The 14,339-nt window shown below is 39.2% G+C and overlaps 1 protein-coding gene across 1 annotated transcript; it reads left to right on the top strand.

Annotated features, from left to right (window-relative positions):
- The first annotated feature begins 213 nt into the window (after nucleotides 1-213).
- Nucleotides 214-6,520, top strand: LOC139357561 (tripartite motif-containing protein 51). The gene is made up of 6 exons (XM_071075428.1): nucleotides 214-731; nucleotides 1,013-1,108; nucleotides 2,918-3,148; nucleotides 3,861-3,883; nucleotides 4,837-4,934; nucleotides 6,011-6,520. The coding sequence occupies exons 1-6, from the start codon at nucleotides 291-293 to the stop codon at nucleotides 6,508-6,510; spliced, it is 1,389 nt and encodes a 462-aa protein (XP_070931529.1). The 5' UTR covers nucleotides 214-290; the 3' UTR covers nucleotides 6,511-6,520.
- Nucleotides 6,521-14,339: the final 7,819 nt, after the last annotated feature.

Below are 14,339 nucleotides of genomic sequence, written 5' to 3'. Positions count from 1 at the left end.
TTTAATCTAGACCTCTTAAGACTAAACCCAAGTTTCATATCAATCCCAGGGAATAGGTTATTGAACAGATTTGCATCATGTTATGGTCAGGAACTAGGAGCAGAAGAGGTTGTGAGTCATCTAGTCAGTGGTGTCTGCTATAAAGCTTGAAGACTCTCTTTGTGTATAAATTTTTCAATTTTATTACAGAGGAAATAGTTTGTTCTGCTTTAATGAGCACTGTTGAGAAGAAAATATAGCTATCACATATCACCACATGTTCAGAGATTTTCACCAACCCAGACCCCAAAATGACATGCTGCTCTTTCTTCCTCAGAAACATGAATTCTGGAATCTTGCAAGTCTTCCAGCGGGAACTCACCTGCCCCATCTGCATGAACTACTTCATAGACCCAGTCACCATAGATTGTGGGCACAGCTTTTGCAGGCCCTGTTTCTACCTCAATTGGCAAGACATCACGGTTCTTGCTCAGTGTTCTAAATGCAAGAAGACAACACGGCAGAGAAACCTGAAAACTAACATTCGCTTGAAGAATATGGCTTCCATTGCCAGAAAAGCCAGTCTCAGGCAATTCCTTAGCTCTGAGGAGCAGATATGTGGGACTCACAGAGAGATAAAGAAGATGTTCTGTGAAGTGGACAAGAGTCTGCTCTGTTTGCTGTGCTCCAACTCTCAGGAGCACCGAGACCACAAACACTGTCCCATTGAGTGGGCTGCTGAGGAACACCGGGTAAGTGATGCCTCTGAACATCCATTTCTATAAAGGACACAGGAAATTCTTGTAAGTCTATTTCTTTGGAGATTGGATGATGCCATCTCTGTGTCCCTTTAAGCACGTCTGTTATGAGTTTCCTTGGCTTCACACCTCTCAGATTTGACAAATATTTGGAGAAACAAAGCAAACTATTTTCTATGGACCAATTTGTCTCTCATTTGGGGTTCTTCGTATATTAGAGAGTGAATGATACTTTAGTGTCTTCACTTGTGCTTCAATTCATGGCTCTTTTGCAGGAGAAGCTCCTGAAGAAAATGCAGTCTTTATGGGAAAAAGCTTGTGAAAATCACAGAAACCTGAACATGGAAACCACCAGAACCAGATGCTGGAAGGTTAGTACCGTATTACTCTACCTTCTCCAGTAACTTATGGTGAACAAATGGGTGACTCTTAAAATAGGAACTTGATCTCAATCCATAATATTTCTGGAATTCAATAAAAAAGGAAAAAACACTTGAGAAAAAATACCCTAATTTTTTATATAAGATAATGTGACTCTTTGGTAGGATTTCTAACCAGACCACAGATGTTACCCAAGCATGCTCATCTGTCTCCATACAAATCTATAGCAATACACCAGCAAATACAAGAAACTGGGCCATTTCACAGTGTTCCCATTGGGCTGCCTGGATAACTTCTGGGCACAAGCGTTATTTGGCAGACATGGAAATTTCAGGTGAACTTTCTAAGGCTGAGTCAGCATGAATTTGAATCCAGGTGGGCAAATATATTTGAAATGTGAGTTAAATATCAGGCAGAAGGAGCAAGAGTGCAAATTTAGAGGAAGCATGAAATTAAGTATCAGAACTAATTAATATTGAATAAGTCATAACAAGTAATGGAAAAAGTGGTAAGAAATGTAGACTCGTGTCTTGATGAAGACACAAATATGCGAGAAATATGGGAACTAGTATATAACATAAGGAGAACTTTAGGGACTTGAGAAGAATTCTAGAAATGATTTTGTCTTTGTGGCTGTTTATCTTGAGGGTATGATATCTAATATTAATTCATTAATTCATTCTAATATAAATTCATTGAAAAATATTTTATGAATGCCTAGTGTATGTCAAATATCAACCTAGAAAATTAAGTGGTTTTTAAGAAGAAAGAAAACATACAAATCTTGCAATTGAAATGAAAGAAGCAAATGGTCACCATGCAGATATGTGAAGTACATGATGTGTTAGAGGGTAGTAGTGTATTTGGAGAACAATCAAGCAGGAAAGTAGAAAAGGAGCACAGAGGTCAGGGACTGGGGATGAGGGTTTGGGTTTTAATTAGTGTGGTCAGAAAAAAGGCTCATTGAAAAATTCACACTGAAACAAAATATCGATCAATAAGAAATATATATATCCTCCTGTTTGCCTTCCCCTTCCTCATAAATGTAGGAATATATATGTGTATCTGGCTGTGGGTATATATATATATATATATGTGGATATATGTGAGGAATATATATACACACACAGATACACATAGATATTCCTCATATATCCATATATAGCTATATATGAGAAATATATATATGAGTACATATATGAGAAATATGTATATATATGAAAATAATTCTAGATATAGGAAACAGCATGTGCAGTAATATTTCATTTGCATTTATTTGGGGGGTTGAGGAACCACAAAGAAATCCATGTTGCAGATTAGGGTGAGTTTGGATGAGAATAAATGAAACCTAATTAGACTATGTGGTGCTGGGTGAAATGCATTGAGTTGACAATGCTAGTCTGTGGTCATTGCATAATTTCTCATATAATGGGTTTACATAAATTGCCCCAATTCTCCAAAATAGAAATAATGGTTTCCTATCTAGCCAATATTGCTCGATAGTTTAATTCTTAAGCAAGAACTGTGTTTTCTTTCTATAAATGTGTGTTGGAAGAGAGAAATCCATTTTTATATAACTATCTTAGAAAACATTTTATCATTAATCAAGTAAACATAACTGGGCAGAAACACCTATGTTGATATTAATGCAGAAAAAAGGAGAGGAATAAAATGTTGTGGAATCTGAGAATTGACAAGACTGAGGGTTAAAATATTGGATGTTCAGAATGCTAAGAGGAATCAGTGAACTTCAAGAGAAGATGGATACAACATTTCTATTTTGACTCTTGTCACTGCAGGATTATGTGAGTTTAAGGAGAGAAGCAATCAGAGCTGAATATCAGAGGATGCCTGCATTTCTCCATGAAGAAGAGCAACATCACTTGGAGAGGCTGCAAAAGGAGGGCGAGGACATTTTTCAGCAACTCAATGAAAGCAAAGCCAGAATGGAACATTCGAGGGAGCTTTTAAGAGGAATGTATGAGGATCTGAAGCAAATGTGCCATAAAGCAGATGTGGAGCTACTCCAGGTACGGGCTGACCATGGGGTATCAGGATGTAGAACTTTCACATACATGGGTGTTTTTCCTCTCTCCTGAAATCCAACCCCACTTTACTTCCATGATTTGCTTCTAAAAACACGTTTCTATAACTAATGCTACTCAGTTGGGAGGTTATAGCCTCTCCTATGGATTCTACCAACCGAAGGTCCCTCCTACTTTATCCACCAGCAACAAAACTTTGTGGAATGACCAAGGTAACAGCCCCAAGAAATATTTCCCATCAAAAGTCAATGATATATTTAGGATTTTTGAAAGTGGATAAAATGAGAAGTGATTCATTTGCACTTAGGTTAATTTGGAGACACGGCATGATGGAGAAGTTGGCGAATCTAGGATCACATTAATATTATTTTGAGATCCACTCATTTTGGTAACAGGGCTTAGGGAAGATGACTGAGTAGCTTCTTTATGGTTACAGCAGAGCACAGACTCTGTGGGCCTCCTCTTCCTTCACTTGGAAAGAGAATGTCTTCAAGACTGAGACTTTATCAGAACATTAATTCATGACATATGACAGACTGGGATTTTCATGAGAAAAGAAACAAAAAATGCTTTCCAGGAGGGAAAATTGTAGGAAAATAATATCTTCAGAAACTGCCTCCAAATCTCACAGTGAACTTAGTGGAAATTGCATCATGTAGAAAGCACTAAGCCTTTCTTTTTCTTTTTTATCTTACAGGCTTTTGAAGACATATTACACAGGTGAGTGCATACCAAGATTTTAGGAGCTGCTCTATCAGTTTCCACAAATACCAAGCAGGAACTTTGACACTGAAGGCATAATTGATTCAGATATTGATGTTACCTTGTGCTGGTTGTACTTTCTCCATCCCCCACCCCATGTTGTCTTCTATTTTGTTGCTATACTCAGTGATTTTATTAGGCAGTTCAATGAAAGTCCTGCAAAACCAAAAAACAGACAAAATATAAAAATAAAAATAAAAAAGAAAGAAAACAAAAAATCGGTGAAAGAAGAGTAAGAATGTGAGCATCTCTATTCCTAATTTCCTTTTTATTGCTCAAAAACCTGCATATTTGAAAGAGAAAATGTTACATTTACTACATGGCTACAAAGTCAACCAGGGGAAGCCAGGGAGAAAAAGGAAAGTATTTTAGCAGTGAAAAGTGTTGATGATTTCTAGTTTATATTTAAATATATAATTCTGAAAAACAGAGGAGACGAACTATTTGGAATGTTTGAACTGTGTAGGCCTCCAGAGAACCTCAGATATAAAAGGCAGATCTCCCTGCCTGGAGCATATTTCAACACCCTGGCCTTGAGAAGGAAGCAACAGATGCAGCAGTCTTAAAAATAAACCCACCTTTCCAGATGGTGATATCAGGAAATTCTGGTGAAGTCTGGAACCCAGAATTTTATTTTTGAATATTCTCTTGGTCTTAGGATTAATGATCCTTACTAATTTGGAGCAATAAGAAGAAAGACCCAAATGAATTCTCACTCAGACAGATTTTTCTATCATGCTTGAAAATCAGGAACTGTGAATAAGAATGAATCTGAAACAGAAAATGATAATTTTGGAATTAGCAAATGTGTGGGTTAAAGGGAGTCTCATGAAATGTCTTTTCAATAAAAGTAGTTGATTTTTATGTACCTTTTGGCTGTAGATGTGGTAACTGCATCTTTCTCCTTGCAGGTATGAGTCCCTGCTGCTGCAAGTGCCCGAGCCTGCGAATCCAGAGCTCAGTGCAGGGCCCATCACTGGACTGCTGGACAGGCTCAATGGATTCAGAGGTGAGTGTCAGCCCATTGGCAGAATTCCCACAGTGTATCACTTCTTGTTAGAATCATGGGGGTAATATTTTACCCTTCATCAAATCGTTATTTCATTTCAGAAGGAAGTGAGCGATATGACTATGCAACCCTATTTTATCTGTGTTTCTATTTATAGTCCAATTTATAACATGAAGAGTAAAACATAGTGAAAAACAAATATGTTCTGGGCTCACATGGATAGAGCTATATTTTGGGTAAATGGAATGACATAAGAAATAAAAAATTGAATAAATGGAACAATGCTCAGAAGGAAGCTTAATAATCCAAAGTTACATAAAAATTTTACATTTCTTTACTGTATTTCACTTGCATTGTTAAAAAACAGTTTTTTGGGGAATAGAGTTCACAGCAGTTTGTTGGAGTATTTGTATTTTCTTACAATAAATGTGTATTATTGATACAATGTAAAAATTTGACTTGCTATGTAAAAAGAAAGAAGAAATTATTTTGTAAATAGAAAGTAAAAATAGAAATGATAATTTCAGTTCAGTTACAACATGAAGACCTACATGTAAAATCTAAAATTCAGTTTCAATCTAGAGCTAGCAGGGAAGTCCACAGAGTGACTGGTGAAATATTTTGCAAAAATCTGCCTTAAGTTACCACTTATAATGTGAACATATGGACTTTTATCCAGTTATCTAGAGCAGTGCTTGAATAAACTAAAATCTTCCCATTCTTGTCAAAAGTATATCACTAGTATTTAAGAACAAGAAATATTTTAATAATGACCTTGATAGCTGAAGGGCATTCGGGGCATATAACATTTCACTTTTACATTGGAAATTGGATTAAAACAGGCTGGTTTTATATTCAACTCTCAATTTTTGAGTTTTCAATACATTTTCAATGTCTGTTTTTAGGATGTTGTTTTTCCTATAGAGAATATTAATCATCCTTATACTTGATTAAATGTTGTAATCAAAATTCTCCTGTCCTTGTAACTTCAAATTTCTTGGTAGAACAAATTTTCCCTCAAGAATTCTAATTTCTATTATTTACATGTAGCTATACTTTTTTTGTTATTTCTGCAGTTGATTTTACTCTGCAGCCTGAAAGAGCCAATAGTCATATCTTCCTGTATGGAGATTTGAGAAGCATGAATGTTGGATGTGACCCTCAGGATGATCCCCACATCACTGCAAAATCTGAATGTTTTCTTGTATGGGGTGCTCAGACTTTCACATCTGGCAAATATTATTGGGAGGTTCATGTGGGGGACTCTTGGAATTGGGCTTTTGGTGTCTGTAACAATTATTGGAAAGAGAAGAGACAGAATGATAAGATAGATGGAGAGGAGGGACTCTTTCTTCTTGGATGTGTTAAGGAGGACGCTCACAGCAGTCTCTTTACCACCTCCCCACTTGTGGTGCAATATGTTCCAAGACCTACCAGTCGGGTAGGATTATTCCTGGATTGTGAAGGTAGAACCATGACCTTTGTTGATGTTGATCAAAGTTCCCTGATATACACCATCCCTAATTGCTCCTTCTCACCTCCTCTCAGGCCTGTCTTTTGCTGTAGTCACTTCTGATCAGAGACAAGTCAGAAGTGTGTCTATATGCTGTGGGAACCCATTTGTCACAGAAAGCCCTCTTTTTTGCACCTCATCAAACAGGACAAATAAGTTATATTCAATGTCTTTAGTTGCATTCTAATGTCATCAAACCTCATTTATAGTGTTTCTATTAAATATGGTGAAAACTTTAAAACCACGTGTATTGGTTCTTTGTTTAATCGTTTTTGGAAAATCATTACCCATGATGTATGGAATAGAATATATTCTCTGGTTTTTCATTATTTCTGAATGTCACAAAGTGAAATAATAGATGACAGAGTTGTCTAAACAAAGTTAAAATCAAAGGAACAAAGTAGGGATCTTGGGCTTCATGAAAAAACTTGGAGGCAAAAGACTGAATGGTAACCTGGCAATATTTTCTGCCTCTTCATCTAATATTTTCTGTCTCTTCATACTTATCCATGTGTTTTATTTATGAATCTATACTTTGAAGTCATCTTATTTGACCTCCTATGCTGTGCTGATCTTTCTAAATCTCATATACACAAATGCTCATACATTATTAGAGTGTTTTTCTACAGTGAAATTTACAAGGTGATCAGGACAATGCTGGATCAATTAAATATTCAAATGGACAAAACTGAATACGGACCCCTAGCTCAAACCATACACAGTTCATTTCCACATGGATTCACATTCTGAAGGTGAAGGGAACACAATAAAATATTCTCACAGAGAAAGATTTCCTAACCAAGACAAAAATGTAACAATTAAGAAGGAAAATTTAGTGAGTTTATATCAAAAATGATGACTTCTGCATTTCAAAATATACCACCCAAGAATTAAAATGCAAAGGAAGAGTGGAGAAAAATATTTAACCCAACATATATGCAATAAAATACAATACATGTGATTAATGAATGTAATCAATAAAAGAAAATGAACCCAATATAAAATTGGGAAAATATTTGAACAGGCACTTCATAAAATTGGAGGCATAAATAACTGGACAAATATGTAAAAGGGATTACTTGTATTAGTCCTCAGAATAATAAAAATTAATCCATAAGTTGAACTACAGGCGTCCATAAAAATTAGCAAAATTTAAAGACACATAATATTGTGTTGTTGTGAAAGACAAAGAATCAGTGAAAGTTATTCATGGCTGGAGGGATGTAAACTGAAATACTTCTTGGCAAACTGACTATGAGCATTCCTTATGGGCTAGATATTCTAACTCTAAAATAGATTCCACAGGTTGCCTATGTGTATTTCAAGATAAACACAGTGTTGATCATTGCATCAATTTTTATAGTAGCTCCAAATTGGAGACAAAATAAATACTAGTCAACAGTAGAATTGCTAAATAAATTGTGATCTCATCATAAAAAATAATTCTGTAAAACAAAGATAAGATGAAAATGCAATAAATTAATGAATCTCAATGAGAAGAAGAAGAATTGAAACACACAAATGTTATATTATAGATAAATATATTTAGATAAATTGTGAACTCCATTAATTGATACTAGAAGTTAGAATATTGAATGATATTTTGGGAGGTAATCGTTAGGAAACTTAAAAATTAACCAGGATGAGATACAGGAATCATTTCAATCAAAGAGAGAAACTAAGTATTTTTTCAGGCAGAAGAAAATTATATACATATATAAAATATTTTAATGTATAAAATAAGAAGCTTGAAATAAATGAATTTGATGTTATGCCTAATTTTTCAAATGCATATATATGTATATATATACACACACACACACATAATTTAATTTATGGTAAGTTAACATCAAGACATAAACTTTTTTTATTATTATACTTTAAGTTCTGGGGACATGTGTAGAACGTTCAGGTTTGTTACATAGGTATACATGTGCCATGGTGGTTTGCTGCACCCATCAACCCATCATCTACATTAGGTATTTATCCCAGTGATATCCCTGCCCTGCCCCCCAGCCCCCAACAGGCCCTAGTGTGTGATGTTCCCCTCGCTGTGTACATGTGTTCTCAGTGTTCAACTCCCACTCATGAGTGAGAACATGCAGTGTTCACTTTTCTATTCTTGTGTTAGCTTCCTGAGAATAATGGTTTCCAGCTTCATCCAAGTCCCTGCAAAGGACAAGAACTCATCCTTTTTTATGGCTGCATAGTATTCCATGGTGTATATGTGCCACATACATTTGTTTTACAGTCTGTGAAGAGATTCACAGAATATCACATTTTAAGATCTGTATTTACCTCCCCATCTCTCCCGTGTGACACTGCCCAGAGCACTGCCTTGAGAACTTTTGCAGCAGGGAAAGCGGTTTGGAGAAGCGTGCCTGGGAGACGATGTGGCACTGCCTAGCTGGGTCCTCGGCTGACAGAGGTGAGGGTAGGGCTCATAGGGACTTGGTAATGCTGTGAATTATGTATGTGTGGCAGGAAGGTGCCACAATGCCAAGGTCCCACGTCTTCGAAATTCCATGAGGTCCGCATGAAGTTGAAATAAACACCAAGGGCAGTCCTCAAGGGAAAAATAAAAGAAACCTCCACATAATGGACTCTTTGGAACTGAGTCTGGAAGAGAGGGCTGCCTGGTCCACTCCAGGAGAATTTGCCTAAAAGAAGTTTGCTTCCCATTGTATTCTCTTTGCTTGTTCTAAATATCACCTCCTCCCCATTCCTGTAATTTGCATCATTCTGGGCTCCTTACTTTTGCTGCATCCTTTTTTTACATTTTAAGGACACCTGGATTCGATTTACATAGGAGCACATAAGGCTTACTTTTGTATTTCTGGTAATCATTTATTACATTTCCCCCATTTTATCAAATGACACGTTTTTCTCATGTCTATTTTTAATATGTTAAAAATTTTGTATCCAGTTTATCTAAAACTCCTTGCTTAAAATGAGTTTAATTCTAGCAAGCTATACATGCTTATCGCTGCATTGTTTTATAATTTGATGATAAATGTTTTCCCCCAATATATGACTGTATGGATACTTTTTAAAAAGATACAATAAAATCCGATCTCTCTGTCTCACTTGATTAAGTGGCTGAACGAGTCAATACCTCCATCAAATAGAAATATCCGGCCTCACTTAACCTAATAAATAAGAACATCCAGTGTGCACGTGCACCCACGATGAGAAGACCAAAGCAAACAGCCAAAAAGGAGAGAATCCCATGATTTCTGTGTAAACTCCTACAGGTAACATAAATATTTATTGCTAGAAACAGTATTTTAAATAAAAGGTTTTCAGGCAAGTGTATTAAAACTGCCTTGGATACAAGGGCCCTATCACTTGTAAAACTTAGCAAATCGGATGACGATTAAAAATACAAAATTACACAGAAAATACCCTTCAATAAATTGATTTTTTTTTTTTTTTTTTAATTGAGACGGAGTTTGCCTCTTGTTGCCCAGGCTGCAGTGTAATGGCGTGATCTTGGCTCACTGCCACTTCTTCCTCCGGGTTCAAGCGACTCTCCTGACTCAGCCTCCGCAGTATCTGGGATTACAGGCATGTGCCACCATTCTCTGCTAATTTTGTATTTTTAGTAGAGATAGGGTTTCTCAATTTTGTTCAGGCTAGTCTCAAACTCCCAACCTGAGGTCATCCGCCAGCCTCGGCCTCCCAGAGGGCTGGGATTACAGGCGTGAGCCACCGCGCCCGGCCTAATAAATCGATCTTTAAAAAAATCTTCATTGAGGTATTCTAAAGGGAGTCTTTAAGGCCACATGCCCGCTAGGTGTACTGATTCCTAGGGTGGTTGGTGTCAGGCGAATCAACGTGGCTCCTCCCCCAGCCCCTTCCTGGGAGCATCCTAGAGAGACAGCGTGGAAACGCACGCGGCCCGGTGGTCCCGGGAGCAGCCATGGTGCCCAGCCCCGCGGCCTCCTCCTGCCCTCGAACCCCACGTCAAGCATCCGCGGACTCTCACGTCCTCTTCTTACAGGGCGGCGGGCGCTTTTCCTGCACCTTGGCCTAGCACTTCTTCTAGGCCTCCTCCGCCTCCCGTTTCTCCTCCTTGGTCACCTTGTAAGGCCACTTTGGTATCCGCAGGTGGCTGCTGTCCTTTGTGCGGCCCTTCCGCGCCGACCTCTCCGGACTGGAAGGTGGGCGCCGGCTCCATGCTGAGGCTGACCTGGGGCACCACCACGCCGGCCACAAGCTGCTCCGCTGAAAGCCCTGCAGGGGCAGAGGCTGGCCTTCCGCGGGGCGGGGGTAGCGGAGCCCCATGACCCCTGTAGCGGGGCAGGTGGGAGGCCGGCTCTTGCGGAGCCCTCCTGGGAGCCCGCGGCCGCTGGGCCGGGCCGCTTGGGCTGCTCTGCGCCCTCCGCTTACCTGCCTCCTGCGCCCGCCCCCTCCCCCAACCCCCCGCCGCGCCGCCAGAATTTCCTGCAGAGCCAGGATTTCCTGCAGCGCCAGCTGCCTCTTACGCACGCACAGAGTGCTCTCGGGGGACAGTGTCTGGCACGCGATGGCCACGGCGGGGCTGTTAAGAGGCTCGTGGTCATCCTGACCATGTGATCCAGGGCGCCCAGATCCTCCGGGCCGCGCACGGAGCGCAGCGTCAGCGCGGACAGCTAGCAGTCCTTGAGCTTCTGCAGGCGGTTCTTGGAGAACTCGGGCTTCCGCGCCCTCTAGAGGAGCGGAGACAGCTGAAGCTGCTACTTTTCCCTGAACTGCTCCCCGCAGGGGCGCTCCTGGAGCCTCTGCATGAAGCCAACTTGTAAATGGCCACTCCTCTGGCGACATCCCACGACGGGGGCCCTCGGGTGAAAACTCGCCCCTGCCAGCTCAGGGCTGGGATGCGATCGACCAGGCATGGCGGCTTTCAACCCGAACGCGTCCCTCCTTCAAGGTCAAGACCCGGGACATAGTTCAACAAGTAGTTGGTGATTGATGATGGCGTGCCCTGACTGGGCCAGAACAGCCCCTTTAGTAAAACAGCGCAGGAAAGTGATGAAACAGATGCTCAGCTCCTTTCTTGATTTTCACTTTAATTCCGTGATGCCTCTGTGTCCCTCTGACGACATCTCTCCTGGAATCTGTGACTCTGCCCGTCTTCAATGCCTACTGAGAAGGTTTCCTGGCCCTCATCAGGCGTGAAAACCTCAAAGCCCTCTGCCCTCAAGGTGGGATCCCTGGGCCAGCGGCATCAACCTCACCAGGAAACCTGTTCTTCTACTCAATCTTGGGCCCCACCCCAGGCCTTTTCAAAGAAAGACTCCAGGGGCAGGGCCTGGCAGCCTGGCAGCACAATCAGAACTCACTGCAGTCTTATACTCCTGGACTCAAGCTATCGTCCCAACTCAGCCTCCTGAGTAGCTGGGACAACAGGTGCACACCACCATGAAAGGCTAATTTTCTTTTTACTTTTTGGTAGAGATAAGGTCTTACTATGTTGCCCAGACTGATCTCAAACTTCTGGCCTCAAGTGATTTTTCTGTCCTGGCCTTCCAAAGCCCTGGGATTATAAGTATGGCCACTGTCACAAGCCTTATATCAATTTTTATTTTTTTATTACAGATAACTTCAAAACGAAAAGTATTTTATTAGACTTCTCTTAAGTTAGCAAAGCAGTGTTATTACTGACCCAGTCTTCCCTTATTTTCAGCTTACGTACAATAACAAAATTACCTTTATTTTTTAATTTGTTTTATTTCATATTTTCAAGGTGCACAATATGTTGTTTTGAGATACGTATACATAATGAAATGATTACTATAATGAAGAAAATTAACAAATCTATCATATCACTTAGCTGTGCTTCTTTTTTATGATAAGAACATCAAAAATCTAGTCCCTTAGACTATTTCCCTAAAACAATACAAGATTATCGAATATACCTACAGGTTGTGCATCAGATTCATTTATTCTACATTACTGCGCCTTTCCAACTTTTGCCCTTCGTTTACTTATTTTATTCCCATCAATGTAACCACCTTTTTTAAAGTATTGAGCTATTAAAAATAGATTTCAAATATGAGTGGGGCCATGAAGTGTTTTTCTCTGTGTGTCTGTCTTATTTCACTGGAGAAAACTGCCATTTACATGTCTCCTAAATTTAGTACAGAAATAGAGTGCTAATCAAGAATGTGTCTCAGTTTTGTTAGATTTTTTCCAAGTTATCCTCTTTATCAATTTTTACTTTCTGCACTAGAAAAGAGTCAAAATGATTGTATTAAAAAAATCTGTAACCAGGCTATTGATAAATAACTTTTTTTTTTTTTTTTTTTTTTTTTGAGACAGTGTCTTTCTCTGTGGCCCAGGCTGGTGTTCAGTGGCATGATCTCTGCTCACTGCAAGCTCCACCTACCAGGTTCATGCCTTTCTCCTGCCTCAGCCTACCCAGTAGCTGGGACTACAGGCACCTGCCACCAGGCCTGGCTAATTTTTTTGTATTTTTAGTAGACATGGGGTTTCACCATGTTGGCCAGGATGGTCTCGATCTCCTGACCTCATGATCCATCCACCTCGGCTTCCCAAAGTGATGGAATTACAGGCGTGAGGCACCGCGCATGGCAGATAAATAACTTCTTTTAGGGATAAACAACTCAGGAAGTTCAAGATTTCTGGATTAATGATTGACAATGATCTTAGTGGTCTCTCTTTGATTTATTTCAATTGTAAGTAATTCTTGGTGATAGTCTAACATAAATTCTGACAGGTGAATAGTCTAACATAAATCCTGACAGGTGAAGAGAGTAAATAAAGTATCTCTGGGAGAATCAATAGAATAAGATTATCTTGGTTAAATGTCTAAGAAAATATGCTAAATAGACACAAACACTTTTTCGTCTTCCAAAATCAGAGTCAAATACTAAACGATCGTAAAGTAGCTAATTCTGTCTTTTTGCAAAAGTGAATCTTAGCTAAATTAGAAGAATGTCGGGAATAAATTTTTCCTTGAAAGCTAGGAACAACTAATGTAATTAAATTATGAGGCATTGACTGTAGTGTAGAGTTTTAGCATCAACAGAAAAGCTCACAAACATACGTGAAAATCAAAAAGGAGTGCTGGGTTGGAGCCCTAAGGTGAATAATTTTATCTTCTCAGATCACTTGGAAAAAAGCAGTGAGTCCAAAAGATGCGGGTGAGAAGCTTTCTCTCTGCTAACCCCTAATGTTCTGCAATAAACATGTGGAGGCAGAAGAGAGAGAGATTATTACAGAGTCTGTGTGGTATAGAGTGAAGAAATAAGAGAACATTTCTGATAAGTATTTTCAAAATTTGGAGAATCATTCCTATCTAAATCATTCATTTAAGGGACTAAAATACAAGTAAGATGTTTCTTGCCACATAACCCTCAGCTAGCCAGGCTCTAAAAAGGACAACACTGGACACTTTGACAGTGGTAAAAAGCAGGGTTTACTCACTCTCGAATACTAAGGACTGGTGATAACCTTAGGCAGCACCTTATCTCTTTGGTTGAGGTTCTGCTTTGTTTCATTGAACAAATCTCTTGGGTTATTTTCTGTTGTGCCAGTCATTTAATTTGTTTTCTGAATCAAATGATAAGAATAAATATTGTTTTGAATGTTAACAGCATTACCAGATATATCTTACGTCTTGGTGTGCCATCTGCCTAATTTTGAACCTATGGGATGGGAATCAAAGCATTGTGAAGAACACCAGGTGATTTCCTTATAGCCAAATACTCTTGTCCCTCCTACTTTTCTTTTGGCTTTCCTGCTGCATGGGTCATGGCAATAAATGGGAGTTTTCTGCACACAGAGAAAAAATTCACTTGTTGAAGATGTTAGTCTTCTTCTTGACCAACTCTTATATTGGTACAAACATGTGAGAGCAATGCACCTTCTGAATCATGTCAAATTTA

This window comes from Macaca nemestrina, chromosome 12 (genome assembly GCF_043159975.1).
Source record: "Macaca nemestrina isolate mMacNem1 chromosome 12, mMacNem.hap1, whole genome shotgun sequence".
Lineage (NCBI taxonomy): Eukaryota > Metazoa > Chordata > Mammalia > Primates > Cercopithecidae > Macaca > Macaca nemestrina.
The sequence above is the reverse complement of the archived record's forward strand: the minus strand, read 5'-3'. Positions and strand labels throughout refer to the sequence as shown.

Coding starts and splice junctions, on each gene's coding strand:
- LOC139357561 (XM_071075428.1), top strand. CDS start 291: ATGACATGCTGCTCTTTCTTCCTCAGAAACATGAATTCTGGAATCTTG. Junction 1,109..2,917: donor CCAGAACCAGATGCTGGAAG/GTTAGTACCGTA, acceptor TTGTCACTGCAG/GATTATGTGAGTTTAAGGAG. Junction 3,884..4,836: donor TTTGAAGACATATTACACAG/GTGAGTGCATAC, acceptor TTCTCCTTGCAG/GTATGAGTCCCTGCTGCTGC.